General features: G+C 35.3%; 1 protein-coding gene across 9 annotated transcripts in view; it reads left to right on the top strand.

The window, feature by feature from the left end:
* LOC114472966 (ankyrin-1-like) overlaps nucleotides 1-24,135 on the top strand; it is a 68,492-nt gene that overhangs the window by 12,529 nt on the left and 31,828 nt on the right. For 8 of the 9 annotated variants that reach the window (XM_028462288.1, XM_028462287.1, XM_028462286.1 and 5 more), the window contains exons 2-22: nucleotides 9,143-9,244; nucleotides 11,593-11,691; nucleotides 11,895-11,993; nucleotides 12,989-13,087; nucleotides 13,233-13,418; nucleotides 14,374-14,472; nucleotides 14,728-14,826; nucleotides 15,084-15,182; nucleotides 15,953-16,150; nucleotides 16,794-16,892; nucleotides 16,974-17,072; nucleotides 17,691-17,789; nucleotides 18,580-18,777; nucleotides 19,822-19,920; nucleotides 20,026-20,124; nucleotides 20,886-21,083; nucleotides 21,622-21,720; nucleotides 21,914-22,012; nucleotides 22,256-22,354; nucleotides 23,387-23,479; nucleotides 24,126-24,135. The exon at nucleotides 24,126-24,135 is cut by the window's right edge and continues 63 nt beyond it. In XM_028462288.1, coding sequence (XP_028318089.1) covers nucleotides 9,143-9,244; nucleotides 11,593-11,691; nucleotides 11,895-11,993; nucleotides 12,989-13,087; nucleotides 13,233-13,418; nucleotides 14,374-14,472; nucleotides 14,728-14,826; nucleotides 15,084-15,182; nucleotides 15,953-16,150; nucleotides 16,794-16,892; nucleotides 16,974-17,072; nucleotides 17,691-17,789; nucleotides 18,580-18,777; nucleotides 19,822-19,920; nucleotides 20,026-20,124; nucleotides 20,886-21,083; nucleotides 21,622-21,720; nucleotides 21,914-22,012; nucleotides 22,256-22,354; nucleotides 23,387-23,479; nucleotides 24,126-24,135 — 2,371 coding nt within the window. The remainder of the gene's footprint in view (nucleotides 1-9,142; nucleotides 9,245-11,592; nucleotides 11,692-11,894; nucleotides 11,994-12,988; nucleotides 13,088-13,232; nucleotides 13,419-14,373; nucleotides 14,473-14,727; nucleotides 14,827-15,083; nucleotides 15,183-15,952; nucleotides 16,151-16,793; nucleotides 16,893-16,973; nucleotides 17,073-17,690; nucleotides 17,790-18,579; nucleotides 18,778-19,821; nucleotides 19,921-20,025; nucleotides 20,125-20,885; nucleotides 21,084-21,621; nucleotides 21,721-21,913; nucleotides 22,013-22,255; nucleotides 22,355-23,386; nucleotides 23,480-24,125) is intronic. The other variant, XM_028462290.1, reaches the window with a different exon arrangement.

The raw sequence follows: 24,135 nt of genomic DNA, 5'->3' as shown, positions 1-24,135 counted from the left end.
TGTAATATGGTATAATATGGTATAATATGGTATAATATGGTATAATACTGTATATGTTATAATACGGTATAATACTGTATAATATGGTGTAATTCTGTATAATATGGTATAATACTGTATAATACTGTATAATATGTTATAATACTGTGTAATATGGTATAATATGGTATAATATGGTATAATATGGTATAATACTGTATATGTTATAATACGGTATAATACTGTATAATATGGTGTAATTCTGTATAATATGGTATAATACTGTATAATACTGTATAATATGTTATAATACTGTGTAATATGGTATAATATGGTATAATATGGTATAATACTGTATATGTTATAATACGGTATAATACTGTATAATATGGTGTAATTCTGTATAATATGGTATAATACTGTATAATATGGTATAATACTGTATAATACTGTATAATATGGTATAATACTGTATAATGCTGTATAATATGGTATAATACTGTATAATGCTGTATAATATGGTATAATATGGTATAATATTGTGTGTAATGTAGAATGTAAAGGGTGTGAGTCGAGGGAGGCTCCGTCCTCTTCTCGTTAATTATCTGTCTTTGTCGTTAGCTTTGTGACCTATGAATGACCTTGAGAGGCTTAGCGACGCCCTGCAACGCCACAGAGTGGAAGATGAATATAATAATGATATTAATACGTAGACGAAGGAGATTGAATCTGTTCCTTTGTGTTGTTAAAGGAATGATTTGAAATAGTCACATTGATCAGTGAGTGCTCAGTTATGGATCAATAATGTTCAGATCAACAGATCGATCCTTTAGTGCTGCTTTAATGGAAATCTTCACTAATGTTTGGACCTGGGGAGGAATGTGGAATTATTGATCATCTGTCCATAGTTTAAAATGCCCTAATAACAAAACCAGACGTTTATATTTTATTTAAAGCTGCTGCTAACGTTAATATTTGATCAGATAAAGACAAAGTGTGGTCCTCAGAGATCAATAAATCAATAAATCAAAGATGATTTGATTGGAGAAAAGATGAAAAAGGTTTAAATTGTAGCTTGAAAGTTTGTTTTCATCTCCAATGCAAACACTTTATTTATAGAGCACATTTAAACAACAACAATAAAACCAAAACAATACAAATGAGCTCTGCCACTAAATGAGTATAAAACAATAAATAAAAATAAAACAGTTTAAAAGAATAAATATAAATAAAAACACATTAAAAACTATAAATAACATCAAATAAAAGACACAGAGGACCACACAACCTACGCGGTGCTAAAAGCCAGAGAATAAAAGTGAGTTTTGAGACGAGATTAAAAACACTCCACGGTGGGGGCCGTACGGATGTGGGGGGGCAGAGCGTTCCACAGCTTAGGGCCGACAACGGAAAACGCTCTGTCCCCTTTAGTTTTACGGTTCGCCTTCGGAACCACGAGCTGGCCCTCAGACCTCAAAGCGCGCGGGGGTCGGTAAATTTGGATGAGGTCTGTGATATACTGAGGGGCCAGTCCATTCCAAGCTTTAAAAACAAACAATAAAATTTTAAAATCAATTCTAAATTTAACAGGGAGCCAATGCAAAGAAGCAAGGATTGGGGTGATGTGTTCACGCTTTTTGGTCCCTGTTAAAAGTCGTGCCGCTGCGTTCTGGACTAACTGCAAGTGGTAAAGTGCCTTTTGGCTGATGCCTGAGTAAAGTGCGTTGCAGTAGTCCAGACGGCTTGAAATAAAAGCGTGCACGACTTGTTCAAAAAGATTAAATGATAAAAAAGGCTTAACTTTGGATAAAAGACGAAGATGATAAAAACCCGATTTTAAAACGCCATTGATCTGTTTATCAACTTGTACTTGGTTTATTAAAAGTGTGGGAAAAGTTTGGTGCATTGCATTGTGGGATGTGGACAGTGTTGTTCAAAGTTCATTTTGAAAAACATGAAGTTCAGGCCACAAATTTTAAAATAAAGTTTATAGTTCATGTTTTAACAAAATGTTTTCAGTTCCAAACCCACATTAAACTAAAACATCAGTTTGGACTGAAATGGAATTTGATGTGAATTGTTTGTAAAATTATTACACCTTTATTTTAATATTTTCTCATTAAAAAGAGCAGGTTTTTCTTGTATTATTTAGCTCCTCCCATCGATCGAACGGCTGTTAAAACTCAAAGTTTGCATAAAAAGAATAATTACTGACCTTCTATGAAGTGATCATATGGAGTTATTATTCATATAGTTATTATTCATATAGTTATTATTAATATAGAGTTATTATTCATATGGAGTTATTATTCATATAGTTATTATTAATATAGAGTTATTATTCATATGGAGTTATTATTCATATAGTTATTATTAATATAGAGTTATTATTCATATAGAGTTATTATTCATATTATTATTCTGAGGTTGCCAGATTTGGTGTTTTTGCCTTAAACAATCAAAGCTCATTTATGTCAGTTTTTAAATGAGGTTTTAGAAGCGTTAAAAAAGAACATGTACACTGATGTAAAGTACATACATTCTAATGTTTTTATTTGTGTTTCCTTTAAAATCTGACAAAGTGACTTCTCACACATTTCTGCTGAAAGCAAAAACAATGTAGATTATTATATTATATATGTTTATTATATGGAAAGATCTGAATCTGTCCTAAATTAAATGTGTGCTGCTAACTATGCTAACAGTAAAGTGTGATGTATACAGTATATAATGTACAGTTTATCACTTTAATAGTAGAGCTATAACCTATAAAGTACATTAAATAACAGCTGTAATCATCATGTGCTGTATTAATTTCTTACTGCACTGTTTTTATGAACCTTAATAAAGTAAATCATTAATTCTAAACCTTCAGTGTTTAGTTTTTAGATGTTATGTTGCTCTCAGTATCAGCTCTTTGATCGTCTGCTTCTGCCTACGTAGAGCAATGACATCACAGCAGCTCCTCCCAGCATGCTTTGCTCTTAGGATTTCTGCAGTGTTCATAAATATTGAACAAGTTATGAAAAGAGAGTTAGAGATAGAGAGAGAGAGAGGAGAGTAGAAGAAGAAGAAACATGGATGCCATAGTAACAAGTTAAATTCTTTCTCTTTAAAAAGCACTTGAAGCTTCATGAGGGGCCATTTTTTACCCTGTGTGGTCTTCTTTCTTTCTTTCTTTCTTTCTTTCTTTCTTTCTTTCTTTCTTTCTTTCTTATAAAATTACAGCTGCAAACTCGGAATCCAATATTTATTCACATGTTATTTAATTACTAGTGTAAATGATGGTTTACAACCACAACTCTACAGTTATAACGTCTCTAATCCACTGCTACACAAACACAAACACAAACTGCTTTTCTCGTGTGAATCTGAGCTGCTTGAGTTTTGCAACACATTTTGTGAGACGTTTGTAGCAAAACTGATTCATGCCCATAGAAATGGCTCCTCCCCTCGCCGCTCCCCCATAACGCGGGGGGGGGGCCTTCTGGATCAGTAAGACACGTGGTTTAAGCTAGCGACTATAAAACTTACGGTAGTTAATACTGTTGTAAGACATAACATGCCGTCATTTGACTTCACGTCTGCAGAACTGCACAGGAAATTTGAACCTGGAACAGCAGTACAAATTGTATGGCACAATCTGTTCAAGGCAATAGGTAGAAATGTGTCTGCGCTGAATCTCTTTGGTTTTGAGAATTTCATCACTCATTAGAATTAAGATGATTAAGACTTTAAATGAATGTTTATTTTTTTCACAAATCCTGCTTTATTCTTTACTTATAAAATCACTTCTGTAATGTATTCTATTATTTATTATTATTTAGTGTACAATTATCATGTGGTGTGAATGAAAAAATCTTTATAATTACTCTAAATCTATTCACATTTATTTTCTGCCTCGTTTAGGTTTTATTAAAGTCCTGTATAATTATATTATATTTTCATTTCCATCATAATCTTCATGCAAACATTGCCTGATGATGTAAATGTTATTAAATATCATGAGGTAAAATCCTAGAACCAGATAATAGATGTTGGACACCGCTAATAATACAGTGTGCTAATAGATAAGCTAAAGGTTAAAAAATAAAGTAAAATGGGCTGAAATTGTATCTGGCGACCCCCTCCTAGTGTCCCTCAACCCCAAGGTTGAGAACCCCTGGTCTACAGAGAAGACCAACATGTATTTACAACAAGAAAAATAAATAATTTGAGAGCATAAATAGAATGAGAACAAACAGCAGTAGAGATCAATCAAATGAACCCTTTATTATGAAATATTTTGCACAGCAAAGTCACAAAATATCAACATATTTTTATGTAGGAGCACCCGGAGAACCCTAACCCTAAACAATCACTCACACACATAGAACAAAGTGTCTAATCTAAAGTGAACCTAAAGGTGACGACTTCATCTAAAGTCTAGGTTTACGCTTTCCTCTGCTCTTTCCTTTCTTTGGTTTTTTCTGGACTTCCTTCTCCTTCTGTTCTGAGGAGAGTTTGTCCAGATGCTTCTGGTCCTCTTTGATAGAGGACGCATCATTACTGGTCTGCACTCTGACCCAGTTCCTTGGTCCTGGTCCCTAGTCTGATCCAGTTCCTTGGAGAGTTCTTGGTCTTGCTCCATATTCTCTGAAGAAGGTTGGGAGCATTCAGAGACCAGGTACTGGAAATCTGGGTTCACAGTAACGAACTGTCCATATGGTGTGGGCTGGTAGTGGTAAAAACAATTAGTTTAAACTGGAAAATAATGGGCATAATAAATGGAATGAAATAGCATGAAATATAGCTGCAAGAGGCGAAAAACGGCCCTCGCCTTCGCTACACCACCTTTGCCACGCCCCCTTCTATGCACTGCCTCAAGTTCATACAGAGACATAATATAACAGTGAATTTTATACTATTAATGCATTATTATTGATTTGTTTAGACAGAAATGTACTATTGAGATATAAACTTAGACATATTTATGATTTTTGTTGTTGTGCTAACACATCCAAGAACAGTAGTAATAGTAGTAGTAACAGTAGTAGTAGTAATAATAGTAGTAGTAATAGTAATAGTAGTAATAGTAATAGTAATATTAGAAATAGTAGTAGTAGTAATAGTAGTACAAATAGTAGTAGTAGTAGTAGTTGTAGTAGTAATAGTTGTAGTAATAGTAGTAGTAGTAGTAGTAATAGTAGTGGTAATAGTAGTATTAGAAATAATAGTTGTAGTAATAATAGCAGTAATAGTAGTAATAGTAGTTGTAGTGATAGTAGTAGTAATAGTAGAAACAGTAGTAATAATAGTAGTAGTTGTAGTAATAGTAGTAGTAGTAATAGTAGTAGTAATAGCAGTAGTAATAGTAGTAATAATTGTATCAACAATAGTAGTAATCGTAGTAGCAGTAGTAGTAGTTGTAGTAGTAGTAGTAATAGTAGTAGTAATAGTAGTAGTACTAGTAATAATAGTAGTTGTAATAGTAATAATACTAGTAATAGTAGTAGTAGTCATAGTAGTAGTAGTAATAGTTGAAGTGGTAATAGTTGTAGTAATGATACTAGTAATAGTAGTAGTAGTAGTAGTAGTAGAATAGTAGTAGTAGTAGAATAGTAGTAGTTGTAGTAGTAGTAATAGTAGTTGTTGTAATGGTAGTATTAATAGTAGTAGTAATAGTAGTATAAATAGCAGTAGTAGTAGTAGTAATAATAGTATCAACAATAGTAGTAAGTGTAGTAGTAGTAGTAATAGTAATAGTAGTTGTAGTAATGGTAGTCCTAATAGGAGTAGTAATAGCAGTAGTAATAATAGTATCAACAATAGTAGTAATTGTAGTAGTAGTAGTAATAGTAGTAATAGTAGTAATAGTTGTAGTAATAATAGTAGTAACAATAGTAGTAATAGTAATAGTAGTAGTAATAGTAGTAATAATAGTAGTAATAGTAATAGTAGTAGTAGTAATAGTAGTAATAGTTGTAGTAATAATAGTAGTAATAATAGTAGTAATAGTAATAGTAGTAGTAATAGTAGTAATAATAGTAGTAATAGTAATAGTAGTCGTAATAGTAGTAATAATAGTAGTAATAGTAATAGTAGTAGTAGTAATAGTAGTAATAGTTGTAGTAATAATAGTAGTAATAATAGTAGTAGTAGTAATAGTAGTAATAATAGTAGTAATAGTAATAGTAGTAGTAGTAATAGTAGTAGTAGTTGTAGTAATAATAGTAGTAATAATAGTAGTAATAGTAATAGTAGTAGTAATAGTAGTAATAATAGTAGTAATAGTAATAGTAGTAGTAATAGTAGTAATAATAGTAGTAATAGTAATAGTAGTAGTAGTAATAGTAGTAGTAGTTGTAGTAATAATAGTAGTAATAATAGTAGTAATAGTAATAGTAGTCGTAATAGTAGTAATAATAGTAGTAATAGTAATAGTAGTAGTAGTAATAGTAGTAATAGTTGTAGTAATAATAGTAGTAATAATAGTAGTAATAGTAATAGTAGTAGTAATAGTAGTAATAATAGTAGTAATAGTAATAGTAGTAGTAATAGTAGTAGTAGTTGTAGTAATAATAGTAGTAATAATAGTAGTAATAGTAATAGTAGTAGTAATAGTAGTAATAATAGTAGTAATAGTAATAGTAGTAGTAGTAATAGTAGTAGTAGTTGTAGTAATAATAGTAGTAATAATAGTAGTAATAGTAATAGTAGTAGTAATAGTAGTAATAATAGTAGTAATAGTAGTAGTAATAGTAGTAGTAGTAGTAATAGTAGTAATAATAGTAGTAATAGTAGTAGTAGTAGTAATAGTAGTAATAATAGTAGTAATAGTAGTAGTAATAGTAGTAGTAATAGTAGTAATAATAGTAGTAATAGTAGTAGTAATAGTAGTAATAATAGTAGCAATAGTAGTAATATGGTGAAAAATGACAATAACAGAAAAGGAAGTAATGTCGCAAAAATGCATTGAAAGGAGCAAAAATATGTCAATAAAAAGTGATAAAAATAGGTTAAAGAGGAGGTAAAATGACTTTCTAATGGTTTATCAACAGTGATAAACATCCTTTAGCCTCATTCAGAGGAACAAAGTGTAAAAAGTTCTGTTTTTTTTCTGTGTGTGTGTGTGAGAGAGAGTCAGATGAAAAGAGTAATATTAACACTAGAATCAGTGCTCTATGTGGAGGATCACTATCAGTCTGCTTTTATTCATCCTCAGGGAAACATTTCATCATTCAGGTCAAATATTTCACTCTATGTGTTGATGGATGGAGTCCAATGTGGGCGTAGCATCAATAACATAGACTGAGTCATGGAGAACCAGCTACAATATCTATGTGTAATATATCTGCTTATTCACAATCTGAAATATCTATTCTATTTCAACTTTATCACAGCACAGACACAAACATGGTGTTCATTCATTGTGTGTGTTTAAAGGTCCAGTATCATGCTACCATCTCCATTAGTTCTAAGAACACCAACAACATAGTATTTCAGCTTTATTTTCCCAAACTTCCAGTTTTAACCTCTGAAAGTGACTTTCTGAGCAGTTCTAAAAACAGGCTGTTTTAGGGCCTTCATGCATATTCATGAGTGGGCGTGGCTATAGACGCTGACTTCATCCATCGCTCTGAGAGGGAGAGATCCGTGATCACCGTCAGAGCCATTTTATTTTTCTGTCCACACTGTCGTTATTGTTGTTGTTTTCAGCCAAAAAACTACACATTACAGTAAAACATGGATATTTAAGAGGGAGGCTATTGTGATTGTGAGTCCGTCTCAGCGCTTCTTCAGGGTGTGTGTTTATCACAGCAGCAAAAGCAACGGTGTAAATCAGCTGAGTCAGCTGTTTCAAACACTTAATGGAGCTGCTACGTCACTTTCTCATCATCATCTACACTAGTGATTAGTGCATTTAAGGTGATAATCATTTGTTTTGTCCAACCGCTGCATTGCATTAAGTCACAAACACGTCAGATCATCTTACAGGTGATACGAGGCGGTATAACGGGTACTAAAAATGGAACTGCTCCATGGGTGCTACACCGTGGCTTTCTACTGCTCCTCAGGGAGGGGCTACATGCAGAGCTTGTATGTAACTTTCCATATATGAGTATAATATATATTCTATATTAAACCACAGTGTTTGTCTTAGCTGTGAGGTAGTTTGAGAGGGAGAAGCTCACATTCTTATAGGGTAGGAGGAGCCAGGATTGTCAGGAGGGGGAGTTTCCACAACTGTCCTGTTTAAAGCTGACTTTTACAAAATGTGGAATAAAAAGGGAGGAAACATAACTTTATACACTTTGACCCTCTGATCGGGGCGTTTATAACTGAAAATCATTAGAAACTCATGTGTGTTCTCGTCATTTTTGCATTTTCAGAATATTTATTATGCATTTTAAAAGTAATTATCTATAGTTTTGTTTATATTTTTATATTTTTCTGACATTTTGTGTTATTTTGTTGACAATTTGTATGTCTTTGGAGTTATTTTGTACTCTATATGTGCTGTTGTTTTATGTGTTGAAGTTGTTGTTTAGTGTGTTTTTTGTGTCCTTTTCTGTATTTTTGTTTTTCCATCATTTTGTGTGATCGTGTACAGATTTGGTGTCTTTGATAATGTTGTTTTGTGTGTATTTGTGATAATTTTGTGTGTCTTCGCTGGTTTTTTTATGTTTTAAGAGTCATTTTGTGTATTTTTGAAATCGTCTTGGGTGTTTTTGTTGTTTTTTTTGTACTTTTTGTTGATGTTTTTTGTGTTTTAGTTTTTTATTTTTGTGTATTTTTCTGCATATTTTCCTGTTGTTTTTTGTGTTTTTGTTTATTTCTACAGCTAAGCTTGTGTTCTAGACTGATGTGAATAAATGAATAAATGATAAACTGTGAGTATAGAAAAACATACAAATCAAACTATCAGAATGAATCACTTTTACATAATTAAAGTTTTACTGTAACTACATCCTGATTTTAGGACTTTATCAGCTGAACATGATGAGTGTGTCGTTTGTTTGTAACATGTTTGAACAATGATGCTCATCTTGCTTTATTCCATTCATGGACTGACTCTCCTCTGCCTCTTCCTCTTCCTCTTCCTCTTCTTCCTCCTCTTCCTCTTCCTCCTCCGCTTCCTCTTCTTCCTCCTCTTCCTCTTCCTCTTCCTCATCTCCTCCAGGCTGATGCTGCCACTAGTTTCCTACGAGCTGCTCGTTCAGGAAACCTGGATAAAGCTCTGGATCACATCAAGAATGGAATCGACATCAACATAGCTAACCAGGTACAAACATCTGTTACAGTTATAATAATGTGTATCATTATAAATTATTACAACAGTTGCTACTTTTTCAATAGTTTTTTTTATGTTGTTTTAACTCACAAAGGCTAAAAAGTATTAAAAATTCAATTATACAGTAATTGATATTATTACATTTGTTTGTACTTTAATACGATGGCAAACTGGGCAGAAAAACAACCTTTTTAACTGATAAAAATGACAACAATTGATAAAAATGATTAAAAAAATGGATTCAAAATTATTTTAAAAATGTATTTTTCAAATTAAACTAGAAAAATACTTTTTAAAAGATATCAAATGTATGAAAGCATCAGAGAAGACCACGAGTAGCTTTAAAGGTAAACACAAAATGGCAGAAAATTTCACAAATTCACAGCAATAATGTACAAAACACAGAAATAAAATTATAATTCTACATTTGAATTGAGCTGATGCTTTTGTCTAAAGTATCGTACAATACAAGCATGAATTTATTCTGCAGGAAAAACCCTTAGAACGTTTTTTCTTCGTCACGTAACAATTCAACATCAATGTCAGCAACACTCCACAAAAACAACAACATACAGTAACTAAATAAATAAAGCACAACAAAAACACTCAAAATAAATGACAACATTTGAAGACTTTTTAACAGTAAACATTTAGAGCTCTCAGTAATAACTCTTTTTATCTCTGAGACGTTATTAGATCATCTTCAGCCAACACTGATATACTGATATTTACTAGTAAATAAAGAAGTCTGTTCAGAAATATTAGCTTACAGCTAAATCCTAACACACGCTACAATGTAGACATTATTAAATCTATGTCTGTGGGCTTGGATTTTATATGAAGACGAAGTTGGTTTGGACATTCCTTCATTTTTAATTCATTCATTTTAAATTAAATTCACTGCTGAAAATACTTTAAAAAATTAAGGAAACCCTGACAGGGACAGACGCTACTAAACAAATTAAAATGTAAATTATGCTCTATATGTTCACAGAAGTGTGATTAACTTGAAGTTTCTGTGCTTTTTAACTCTTCCCTTTATTTTTAACAGTGTAGTTCTAAATGTGAGGATATTCTAAGTGTCAGGAAACTTGTTAAATGAAGGACAAAAAAACTGTATAAATAGTTAATGTAGGAAGAATTGAACTCCATCATCCTGAGGAGTGTGTGCATAAATAATGAAGTGTAATAGATTACTCATCTACCCTAGACCAGTTAAACATTTAGTTATTACACAGAAGCTTCTGATGGATTTACATATGTTTGATCCATAGATGAGGTGAAAATATGACAAATAAATGTTATAATAGCACAGTTTGTTCTCATTCAGCTTTTCAAAGAGACACAAAAGAAACTATTAGAGAAAATAGTTATTACTCTGTGGGAACGCAGAAAATGACTCCAAAAACACATGAAATGGCAACAAAAACACAAAATGAGGGAAAACTAAAATATATACAACTAAAAATATGCATAAAAACAAACAAAAGAACAAAAATAATACACAAAAGGACAGCAACAAAATACACAGAAATTACACCAAAAACACAAAATGAGAGAAAACTATTTACAAAATGATGAAGAAAATACACAAAACTGAAAATATTAAAAAACAATATTTTTAAAAAGAACAGAAAAATATTGTGATATTGATCATCATTCGAATTAATGTTTCTTGTTGAAGCAGCGACTAATTATTATCATGACTTTAGTTCATCAATAAATGAACAAACCTTTAGGATCATCATGTGAAACATGTTCCAGGATTTAAGGATTAAACTCTACATATGTTTCTGGATTTTCCCATGGAACATTGTGGGTTCATTGATTTGTCAGCAAATCAATTTTCTAAATGTGAAACATTTAATTTGATCAAAACCACAAAACAAAGAGATGATGTCAGAGAAAAACAGAAAGATAACGGCTCAGTAACAAGTGTAGGATACATTTTTTAGTTTTTTGGGATGAAAAATAAAAAATGCAACACAATCAAATCAAATCGACACCAAAGAATCTTGAAACACGATCTAAAAAGTGGTAGAAATGGTTTATAAGTGATGAACATGTCTGGAAAGTGGAAACAATGTGTAGAAAAGTCATTAAAATGTGATGTAGAAGTGTCAGAAATGGGAGAAATGTAGCAAAAATACATTAAAAGGAGGAAAAATATAGAAATAAAAAGTGATGAAAATAGGTTAAAATATGTTGAGTTTGATGTAGTTGTAGAAAAAGAAGTCATCTGGCGACGCCCTCCCAGTGTCTCATAACCCTAAATGTTGTCCAAGGTTGAGTTAAAGGATCCACTGTAACTCTGTGTTTTTTATTTTTATTTTCTTCAGAATGGTCTAAACGGGTTACACTTGGCCTCCAAAGAAGGTCATGTTAAAATGGTTCTGGAGCTTCTCCATGATGGCATTAAACTGGAGGCAACCACTAAGGTAACGACTTTATTCTTCTACTGTATCAGAATTTTATTTTATTTTATTTATCTGCTTTAAAGCTGAACACACACTCTCCCTGTATTGTTCTCATCATCTCCTGATGTATACACCCATTGGTCCTAAACAAAGACCATGAATCATCTGGTCTCCTTTAGTTCCTGTGTCTGTTTAAACCTTCTCTGTGTCTCTGTGACCTTCAGAAAGGAAACACAGCTCTCCACATAGCAGCGCTAGCAGGACAGGAGAAGGTGGTGGCTGAGCTGACCAACTATGGAGCTAACGTCAACGCCCAATCACACGTGAGTCTTTGATTTGGTGTGAGACACATGGAATATGAAGGTCATAAACTGGTTCCAGAACCAGCATTAACGTGATCTACCTGTTTTAACAAATATAGTCTAAAATCTTCTAAATGTCCTTATTAGTAGATCTATGTCTAATAAAACACATTATTATGAACTATATTCATTTAATAACTGTTTATAAATAGGACTACTTTACACTTTTAGAGCCTGTGTTCCTCCATCTTTAAATCATGTGATTGATGATGTCACACGTCTCCACTGCCTGTAAACATCCATTGTTTTCTAATAGAGTGAAAAATTCAGCCTGATTTATAGATTATTTAGTAGATTTTTAGATCATTTAGTAGATTTTTAGATCATTTAGTAGATTTTTTAGATCATTTAATAGATTTTTAGATAATTTAGTAGATTTTTAGATCTTTTAACAGATTTTTCAGTCACAATAACAACTTGTGCTGCTTTTAGTTTCTCTAAAAACCATTAAAAGTTAAAGATGTCAATGTAAATCTCATGTTTACAGAAAGAGGATAAAAACAGTTGTGACCACAGGGGGCGACAGTTTTAACTCTGAGGTTTGGTAGTAGACAATGAAGCGGAGAAGAAGAGCTCTCCTAAGGGACCTTTACTCTCCCTTAAACAGTGCACTGACATGCTCTGGTGGCTGAAGTTAGAGAGTAAATCACAGACTGTTGAAGACACACAAACCCTGAGAAAAGAAGGACTTTTGAGTGGGAGTCTCTAACTTCAGCCACCAGAGCGTGTCAGCACACTGAGTACGGTTCTGTCTGATTAAAGCTTTACTCTAACTTGTCCTCCATCTGTTGGCCTGGCATGTTTACTACATGGTGTTTATGTTTTCTCATGTAAACAGATTGTTTAGAAAACATTTCCTTTGGAATGCAAAACTTTTTGGAAACAAAACCAGAAGCAAAACGTTGTGTAAGCAGAGCTTTAATGTGAGTATTGATGATGTGTTTGTTCCTCATCAGAAAGGGTTCAGTCCTCTGTACATGGCAGCTCAGGAGAACCATCTAGAGGTGGTGAAGTTCCTCCTGGAGAACGGAGCCAATCAGAGTCTCCCTACAGAGGTCAGTGGATCTGTAAAATAACCTCGTTTAATAATGATGATGCTAATATTTGATTTGTTAACGTTATGATGCTAATATTTGATTTGTTAACGTTATGATGCTAATATTTGATTTGTTAACGTTATGATGCTAATCGTTCCCTCAGGATGGATTCACTCCCCTGGCGGTGGCGCTGCAGCAGGGCCATGAGAACGTAGTCGCGTTGCTCATTAACTACGGCACTAAGGGGAAGGTCCGTCTACCTGCTTTACACATAGCAGCACGTAATGACGACACACGCACCGCCGCCGTACTGCTGCAGAACGACCCCAACCCTGACGTGCTCAGCAAGGTACGACAGCATACGGCAACGTACGGTAACATACAGCAACGTGCGACAGCATACGGCAACGTACGACAACGTACGGCAACGTACGGTAACATACAGCAACGTACGACAACGTACGACAACGTACGGCAACGTACGGCAACGTACGGTAACATACAGCAACGTACGGTAACATACAGCAACGTACGACAACGTACGGCAACGTACGGTAACATACAGCAACGTACGGTAACATACAGCAACGTACGGTAACATACAGCAACGTACGACAACGTACGGCAACGTACGGTAACATACAGCAACATACGGTAACATACAGCAACGTACGACAACGTACGGCAACGTACGGTAACATACAGCAATGTATGATAATGTACAACAATGAACAGTGATGCTGTATCAAAGCAATAAGTGACAGATTTTAGTTCCTGCAGGATCTTCACTTTACATTTATTTGCTTTTGTAGCCATTTTTATGTAATTTGGGGAAATTTTGTGGAATATTTGAAAAAAATTGCAGGATTTGGTTTGGAGTTATTTTAACAATTTGTGATGAAAAATGACTTCTATCATGTAATATAAGGATGGGAGAAATGTGAGCTCTGCTAATATTGTGGAGTTTCATTGAATTTGTGTATTAACTGAATTAATTATTAATTTACACAATGATTCATGGTTTCTGACTTTTTTAGCTTTCTGCTGGAGGCCGAATTAGATGCTTTAAAGGACCAGATTTGGCCCCCGGGCCTTGAGTTTGACACACGTGACGTACAACGACATACTGCAGATAAAATCCACAAATCTTTGACATAAACAAGTGAAAACGTGGTTGTACGTTCTCATGCTCTTTCTCTGTTCTCTGAGTATCTGTCAGATCTCCATCTTTCCTTGGGAGCCTTGTTCTAACAGAGATATAAATAGAGTGTAATTGTCCCCGTTGTGTGTCTCTTTTTCCTCAGACTGGTTTCACACCTCTACACATCGCAGCTCACTATGAGAACATGAGTGTAGCTCAGCTGCTGCTAAACAGAGGAGCTAACGTTAACTTCACCCCAAAGGTCAGTGAACCTCAGCTTTTAAAGTCATTCTGTGCAAGTTTGGAGTTTTTTTTTTTTTTTTTTTTTAACAATTTATTTGTTTCAGTTGATCTTTTCTGGGACTCAACAGTCGTTTTGTGTATTTTTGTTGTCATTTCCTGTATTTTCTTTTAATTATATTGTTGTTTTGTCCCCGTGTTTGAAGTCATTTTTTTGTCTTTTTGTAGTGTTTAAGCATCGTTATTAAAGTGTTTTATTGTTTTATTTCTTCCACAGAACGGCATCACACCTCTCCACATCGCCTCCAGGAGAGGAAACGTGATGATGGTCAGATTACTGCTGGATAGAGGAGCTCAGATTGATGCTGTTACCAAGGTAACGCCCTGTGTGTGAATGGGTTACTGTGGCTGATAATGTAAAACACTGTTAGTGATCAAACAGCCTCATCATCATAATCTATAACAAATCTGTTATTAATTATTTATCTCATTGTGATTAATAATCTTATTTTCAAGAGAGTTCTGAAGCAGTTAGGTCTAGCAGTGGATTTGAACCTGCAACCCTCCGGTTACTAGCCCACTTCTCTGTTATCTAAGTCATGTGACTCCATGTCTTTATTTATGTTTATGAAGGATGAGTTGACTCCTCTTCACTGTGCTGCCAGAAACGGTCACGTTCGTATTATTGAGATCCTTCTGGAACATGGAGCTCCTCTTCAGGCTAAAACCAAGGTCAGTTATTAATTATTAACACTGTTATTAGACCTTTTATTTATTCACAGTGCACATTAATGAGCATCTATTTAGACAGCAAAATAAAAAATATGCTGAATTATTATTAATAATTCTCAATGCTCAATAGATTGTTTTATTATGTTCCAAACAGTAAATAATCATAATTACTATCAAAGACCTTTAACTATTTTATTTAAATGTAGTTTGTTTTTTTATTTTTTAATCTTCTTTTTTTTTAGTAGAATGATTCCATGATGTTGCATGTATTTGTATTTATACTCAGGAATATTTGATCAAATATATACATAAATGATATAGAATATAAATTCATATTTATAAATGAAATAAAACCATGTTACACACTTTAATGTGTGATGGAATCATCAAATGTAAGAATATTCCAGCAACACTTATTGTTTTTTTTCTGTTTTTTTCAGATTTGTTTAAAATTGTTCAAGTTGAACTTTGTGTTTTTTCTTTTTATTTGCTGAAGTTGATAATAGAACGTAGAACAATAGAACAGTAGAACAGTAGAACAATAGAACAGTAGAACAGTAGAACAATAGAACAGTAGAACAGTAGAACAATAGAACAGTAGAACAGTAGAACAATAGAACAGTAAACCAAAGTCATATTCCTTGTGTTTAACATACAGATCATTGTGATTTAAACACTTTTATAAATCCTTCTTCAGGTTTAAAATAGATATATTATACATGTTGCTGTTCTACTATAGATATGCTATAGATCTGACCCCCCCCCCACAGAACGGGCTGTCCCCCATCCACATGGCGGCCCAGGGCGACCACATGGACTGTGTCCGTCAGCTGTTACAGTTTAACGCAGAGATCGATGACATCACTCTGGACCATTTAACTCCTCTACATGTCGCGGCTCACTGTGGTCACAGCCGCATGGCCAAGGTTCTGCTAGATAAAGGCGCTAAAGCTAACGCACGCGCTTTGGTGAGCAGCACTGTTTATTATTAATACTAATTACTCATTTTAATCACACAGAACAGTAGAGCCTGTGTTTCTGTGTTTGTTTAATCAAATGTTTATTAAACTTCTTCATATCGAACCAAATCGATATGAGTTAAATATTGTCATTCATTTATTATTTACACACAACAGAAAACAAAGATTTTGTGTGAGATTTGACGTCCAGCCGTTAGCTAACATGCTAAAGCTAACATTAGCATCAATGTTTTACAATAAATAATACAGTAGAAATCTCTGATAATGTCCATCATATCGTCTCATTTTACACCAGATTGTGTCTCTGTTCACCAGTTTATGACGACAAACTATATATATATATATATATATATAAATATAAATATGGGATGTTTTCCTAAAACAAACATGTGAGGCTTTATTCAGTTAATTAAAAAATAAATGTAAAGAATGTACAATAATAATAATAACAGCATTAGCACCGTATCCATCTTAGTAAACTCTGGTTTAGTTTATTACAGAAGCTGAAATCTCGTCATGAGCTTTGATTTGTTAAAACTGCTTTTTTAACTGTTTTTTACAGGAAAAATGTGTTAAATGTGTTTTTAGGTTAATAGTTGTGTAATTACTGTGTTGTGTGTGATGTCATCAGAACGGTTTCACTCCTCTACATATCGCCTGTAAGAAGAACCACATGAGGTCCATGGACCTGTTGCTGAAGCATTCAGCTTCACTAGAGGCCGTCACTGAGGTGAGAACAAACACTGATATTATGTTTGATTTATACTGTATATATACTTATATATGTGTGTGTGTGTGTGTGTGTGTACAGTCTGGTCTCACTCCTCTTCATGTAGCAGCTTTTATGGGACATTTAAACATAGTGAAGAACCTTCTCCAACGAGGAGCTTCACCCAACGCTTCCAATGTGGTGAGAACTACACAAAACACACAATAACACACAACTACACAATGTGTGTGTCATTGAGATCAAACATGTTTAAATCCTGGATGATGATGATGATGATGAAGATGATGATGAAGATGGTGATGATGATGATGATGATGATGGTGGTGGTGGTGATGATGATGATGGTGATGATGATGGTGATGATGATGATGATGGTGATGATGATGATGATGGTGATGGTGATGAGGATGATGATGATGTGCTGCTGCTGCTGCTGCTGCTGATGGTGGTGGTGCTGCTGCTGCTGTGCTTCTGCTGGTGCTTGGTCTGGTGCTGCGCTGGTGCTGCTGCTGCTGCTGGTGCTGCTGCTGCTCTGGTGCTGGTGCTGGTGCTGCTGCTGCTGCTGCTGCTGCTGCTGCTGCTGGTGGTGGTGCTGCTGCTGCTGGTGCCTGCTGCTGGTGCTGGTGCTGCTGCTGCTGCTGGTGCTGCTGGTGCTGGTGCTGCTCTGCTGCTGCTGCTGCTGCTGCTGCTGCTGCTGGTGCTGCTGCCTGCTGGGGAGGATAGCTGGGCTTGCATGGCTGGTGATGGTGATGATGATGATGATGATGATGATGAAGATGTCTGTGTTATATTAAACAGAAAGTGGAGACCCCGCTCCACATGGCGTCCAGAGCAGGTCACTGTGAGGTGGCTCAGTTCCTCCTGCAGAACGCAGCACAGGTGGACGCCAGGGCCAAGGTACCAAGATTGGAAACCATTATTATTAATAAATCTGTTACTAAAAGTGCACTAATGTCCTCTAGAACACAGAACAGAAGTAAGAACATGTGAATAAAAATACTATAGACAACAAGAAATGAAAAAAATACAAAACAACAACAATAATACAGACAATAATGAGACAAATGTGTACAAAATGACAACAGAAATACACAAAAATAAAAGAAAAACCTAAAAAACAACAACAAAAACACAAAATGACAACAAATATATACAAAATTACTCCCTAATCACTCAAGGCATCTCCAAATTAAAATAATGAAAAAATACAAACAAAAAAAAATGCACAAAATGTGGGAATAATATACAAACATTACAACAAAAATCCACAAAAATGAGAAAAAAAGCTACAAAACAACAAAAAATGCTGCAACAAAAAGGACCAAAAAAAAAAATGCTAGAAAAGTACAACAACAAAAACCCTGCAAAAGTACACATATCGACTACAACAACCAAAAAATATACACAAAATGACTCCCTAAGCACTCAAGACGTCTATAAATGACAAAACAACTAAATGTGGAAATAAAATACAAAGAAAAGAAAAAAATACACGACACAAAAAATGACAACAGAAATACACAAAAATGAAAGAAAAACCTAGAAAACAACAAAAAAGAAAAATACAACAAAACATTTTTAGAAAAATATACAAATGAAATAACTGAACATGTGACTGAGTTCTCCAAGCTTCATGGTGTCGTTCTGAGGAGAACGTGTGATGATGATGTTCTCTATGTTCTGTCAGGACGATCAGACCCCCCTCCACTGTGCAGCCCGAATGGGCCACAAAGAACTGGTCAAACTGCTGCTGGAACACAAAGCTAACCCTGACTCAGCAACTACAGCAGGCCACACCCCTTTACACATCGCAGCACGTGAAGGACACGTTCACACCATCAGAATACTACTGGACGCTGGTGCTCAGCAGATCAAAATGACTAAGGTAGAGTTTAAAGAATAACTCTGGATCCATGTGAATAAATTAAAATAATAAAACTAAATGTTTAGGTTTATCACACGGCGTTCTAAAGCTGCTGGAGACAGACAGTAGGCCTCATAGATCAATAAATCAATCATTATCTGCTTTTTTTAAATACGCAGAAGGTTGAAATAGTTTGTTTTAATCTTCACTGTAAACTCTGTTATTGTTGGAAAGTTTGGTGCATTGTGGGATGTGGAGTCCTGTCGACCAGGGGTTCTCAACCTTGGGGTCAGCACCCCATTACCCCATATGTTGACCCATTATTGTCACTTTTAACCCCGTTTCATCATATTTCATGATTATTTTTGTCAAATTTAACCACATTCTCTATTTGCCATGTCCATTATTTACCAGTTTAAACTAATTGTTCTAATATTGAACCATTTTAACCAGTTGTTTTTCTGTTTTTGTCCACTCCACTTTGCTACTTTTAGCTGAACGTTTTTTAAATCCCATTTCACCTCCTTTTTCAGAACCACTGGTGTAGATGATGCATTGAAATGTTTTTACTTCATTATTATTGTGATTTCTTGTGTTCAGGCCCCAAAAAAACAATGACAAAGTGATGAAATGAACATATTTCACTGAAAGTTGTAGCGAAATATTAAAAAAATAAACTGAAACAGTAAAATACTTTGATATGTCACTGACTAGTGATGAGGTTCTTTTAAACCGCATTATGACTACAGAGTTTGTTTAATTGTTCCTTTCAAAATAAGAGAGCCACAATTTTTATTTAGTGTAACAAAAATTTTCATAATTGAATTTTTCTAAAAACAGTTCACGAGCACCAGTCAGATTTCTGAACACCAACCAAACACTGCCCCCTAGCCCCCATCTGTGGAACTGTTCACATGTTACATAATGTTGCAGTTTGTTGGATTTATTCTTCTTATTTAATTTATTATGAGACATTTATTAATGCTGAGAATTAGAATAACTTCATACAGGTTTGTGTGTGTGTGTGTGTGTGTGTGTGTGTGTGTGTGTGTGTGTGTGGAGCAGAAAGGGTTCACACCCCTCCACGTTGCCTCTAAATATGGTAAAGTGGACGTAGCAGAACTTCTCCTGGAGAGAGGAGCCAATCCTAACGCAGCAGGGAAGGTGAGACACGTCCAGATGTTTGCAGCTGTGTGTGTGTGTGTGTGTGTAATGAGTCTATATATATGTGTGTGTGTGTCCATCTCTATGTGTGTATGTGTGTAACAGAACGGTCTGACTCCGCTACATGTGGCCGTTCATCACAACAACCTGGATGTTGTGAAACTTCTGGTGATCAAAGGAGGATCAGCTCACAGCACGGCACGAGTAAGTGTGCATGAGTGTGTGCACGTGTGTGTGCACTGGCAGCTCCAAAACCTACAATACAGCTATGTATCCAACACAGACATAGGAAAGTGATGGTCCGGGGGCCACATGCGGCCCTTCAGGTAAATGGGTAAAATTAGTCCAATTACAGAAAATATCAACAAAAATACACAAAATGACTCCATTAACACTCAAGACAAAAAAACAAATAAATACAAATTCAAAAACTAAAAAAATACAAAACAACTCCAAAAATTCACATAATTAGACAAACATGAGAAACAGAAATACCAACCGAAGCATCCCAGTCTGTGATTGGCTGATCTGGTTTGATCTGTGAAGATAAGCAGGTCTGGTCCTGGTCAGTAGATGATGGAGACCACTGTGAGTTCCAGTATCTGTCATTGTGTCTTTGGGCAAGGCACTTCACCCACATTTCCTAGTGTTGGTGGTGGTGGGAGGGGCCTATGGCGCACTATGGCAGCCTCGCTTCTGTCAGTCTGCCCCAGGGCAGCTGTGGCTACAGTAGTAGCTTACCACCACTAAGTGTGGAGTGAAAGAATAATGCCTTAATTCTGTAAAGTGACTTTGAGTGTCTATGATAAAATACAATGCATTATTATTATTATTATTATTATTATTAAAAAATCTAAAAAAGGACAAAGAAAATTTGACAAAAGATTTCAGAATCACACAAAACCACCAAAATCTTTAAATATTAATGTCATTAATATTTAAAGTCTTCACTCTGCTCCTCACAGAACGGCTACACCCCTCTCCACATCGCGGCCAAGCAGAACCAGATGGAGGTGGCGGGGGTCCTCCTCCAGAACGGGGCGTCCCCTAACTCTGAGTCCCTCCAGGGGATCACCCCCCTTCACCTGGCCTCTCAGGAGGGCCGCCCCGACATGGTGGCCCTGCTCATCAACAAGCAGGCGAACGTCAACCTGGGAAACAAGGTCAGCATGACTCAGCAACTATTGGTAGAGAAAGAACAAGTTTAACATTAAGGTGACAAACCTGAGGTCTGTGGGCCCAATACAGCCCAGCAGAGCCTCTGCTTTGGCCCACGGGAGCATTTTCTTCTTATTTTAGTACAAAAAACAAACATGAATCATTGTGAAAATCACCATAAAGTTTAGTTCCAGAATAAACATCCAAAATCAATAAATGAATCACATTCCACAGTATATAAAATAATTCTGCAAATCACATTTAAAACATTATTGTGAGATCCTGGAGTTACTAATATGTGTTTTACATCTATGATATTCTAAGTGAATTATAGACAAGTGATAAATGAATAAAAGGGTTAAGGTTAGGGTTAAACTTCAGCCCAAAAATGTTAAAATTACTCTTTTACTTCCAAAAAGTCTGTATTTTCATGCTCTGGACCTCCTGAGAGACTATATTCCAGTTAATGTTCTCTTGCTCGTGCAGGCTCAGTGTACAGTGACGACTGTAGTTTGTCTTCCTGTTGTTTCTCTAACGCTGCAGAACGGACTGACTCCTCTACACCTGGTGTCTCAGGAGGGTCACGTAGGCATCGCTGACATGTTGGTGAAACAGGGAGCTTCTGTTTACGCTGCTTCACGGGTACGTTTTTACATCCTCAGCAATAATGAGTTTGACAGACCTGCTGTACTTTATGTTATTCATAATGTCCTGGAGAAGAAAAAGAAATAAAAGAAGGAAATAAAGGAAAAAGAGAGAAAAAAGAAAGAAAGAATCTGTGCAGATGTGTCTGTGTTTCATCAGTGATGTTAATAAAGTTTCTCTGTGTGATCAGATGGGCTACACCCCCCTTCATGTAGCCTGTCACTATGGCAACATAAAGATGGTCAAGTTCCTGCTGCAGCAGCAGGTTCACGTCAACAGTAAGACCAGGGTGAGTGTGTGAGTGTGTGTGTGCGTGTGTGTGCGTGTGTGTGTGTGTGTGTGTGTGTGTGTGTGCGTGTGCGTGTGAGTGTGCGTGTGCGTGTGCGTGTGCGAGTGCGAGTGCGAGTGTGTGTGTGTGTGTGTGTGTGTGTGTGTGTGTGTGTGTGTGTGTGTGTGCGTGTGTGTGTGTGTGTGTGTGTGTGTGAGATTGATTAACTAACTGTGGGGGGTCTCTCTCTCTGTGTGTGATTAGTTGGGGTACACCCCCCTCCACCAGGCGGCCCAGCAGGGTCACACAGACATCGTTACGCTGCTACTGAAACATGGAGCTCTACCCAATGAGATCACCTCTGTATGACCCACATTATCACACACACTCCTTTATGTTTATAATAGTTTGGGATCATTTTCTATATTCTTTGTTATTTCTTCAGTAATTTTGTTGTTTTCCTGATCTATTAAATTTTAGTAATTTTATATATTTTTGGGGTACTTTTGTGTGTTTTTTAGGGATGTAACGATTAATCGTCAGGCAGTTAAAAATCGCTATCCACAAGTGTTGGCGGTGGGCGGAGTCTGCTAATACTTTCTTTCTGGCTGCCTTCTACTCTTAAACATGTTCATAAATGATTCATTACCCCTTTAGCACCAAAAGAATATCTGTAATATTACTTGAATATCTGTAAAAGTCACGTTTTTCTATTAGCTCTGTCTGCTAGCATAGCTTCTCTTCTTCACTGAAAGATATCTGCATGCCAACCGACCACTGTGTTACCAGCGCCCTCTGCTGGTCCAAACAAATATGACGTAAATCAGTGTAATCACGGCTTTTTTTTTTTTAAAGTCCAATTGTTAAGGCACAAAATACATTTTCAGTTGCACTTTTAAAAAGAAAAATAACTTATGCAGTTTTGCATTGTTTATTATAGAACCAGAATTTAAATTAATAGGCTTCATTTTCATTTGTATTATTCCTTTATTTATTTCATTCAAGATTTATTTTTAGTTAAATTGCATTGTTTTGAATAGTTTATCAAGGAATTCTTTTGACAATGAAAAATAAAAGGAAAATAGTACAGTATTTTAATGGCATTTTGTTTATTTTTCTGCAATACTGTGTATTTTTGTACGTTTTGAAGTAATTTTGTAAAAATTTGTGGTCTTTGTGTATTTTTTGTAATTTATTGTTTATTTCTTTTCATTGTTTATTTTTCAATAATTCTGTGTATTTTTAACCGTTTTCTATATTCATTTTAAACACTTTTTTATCATTATGTATATTTTTCTGTACTCTGTGTGTATTTTTGCTCTAGTTTTGTGTGTTTTGGAGTCATTTTGTATATTTTTTAGGAGGGCTACAGTAATAGTTTCTCTCTCTGTGTAGAACGGTACGTCTCCTCTGGGCATCGCTAAGCGTCTGGGTTACATCTCTGTCATAGACGTGTTGAAGCTGGTGACGGAGGAGTCGGTTTCCTCGGTGAGTGTCGTTCACATGGCTACATCACCATCATCACCATCATCACCATCACCATCATCACCATCACCACCATCATCATCACCATCACCACCATCATCATCATCATCATCATCACCATCATCACCATCATCATCATCATCATCATCATCATCACCACCATCATCATCACCATCACCATCATCATCATCATCATCATCATCATCATCATCATCATCATCATCTTCATCTTTATCATCTTCATCTTCATCACCATCACCATCACCATCATCATCATCATCATCATCATCATCATCATCACCATCACCACCATCACCATCATCACCATCATCATCACCATCATCATCATCATCACCATCATCATCATCATCATCATCATCATCATCACCACCATCATCATCATCACCACCATCATCATCATCATCATCACCATCACCATCATCATCACCACCATCTTCATCTTTATCATCTTCATCTTTATCATCTTCATCTTCATCTTCATCACCATCACCATCACCATCACCACCATCATCATCTTCATCTTTATCATCTTCATCACCATCATCACCATCATCATCATCATCATCTTCATCACCATCATCTTCATCTTCATCATCATCTTCATCACCTCTCCTCCACCTGTGCACAGATCACGACAG

Source organism: Gouania willdenowi, chromosome 12 (genome assembly GCF_900634775.1).
Source record: "Gouania willdenowi chromosome 12, fGouWil2.1, whole genome shotgun sequence".
In the NCBI taxonomy this organism is placed as follows: Eukaryota; Metazoa; Chordata; class Actinopteri; order Blenniiformes; family Gobiesocidae; genus Gouania; species Gouania willdenowi.
This window is presented reverse-complemented; position numbering and strand designations above follow the sequence as displayed.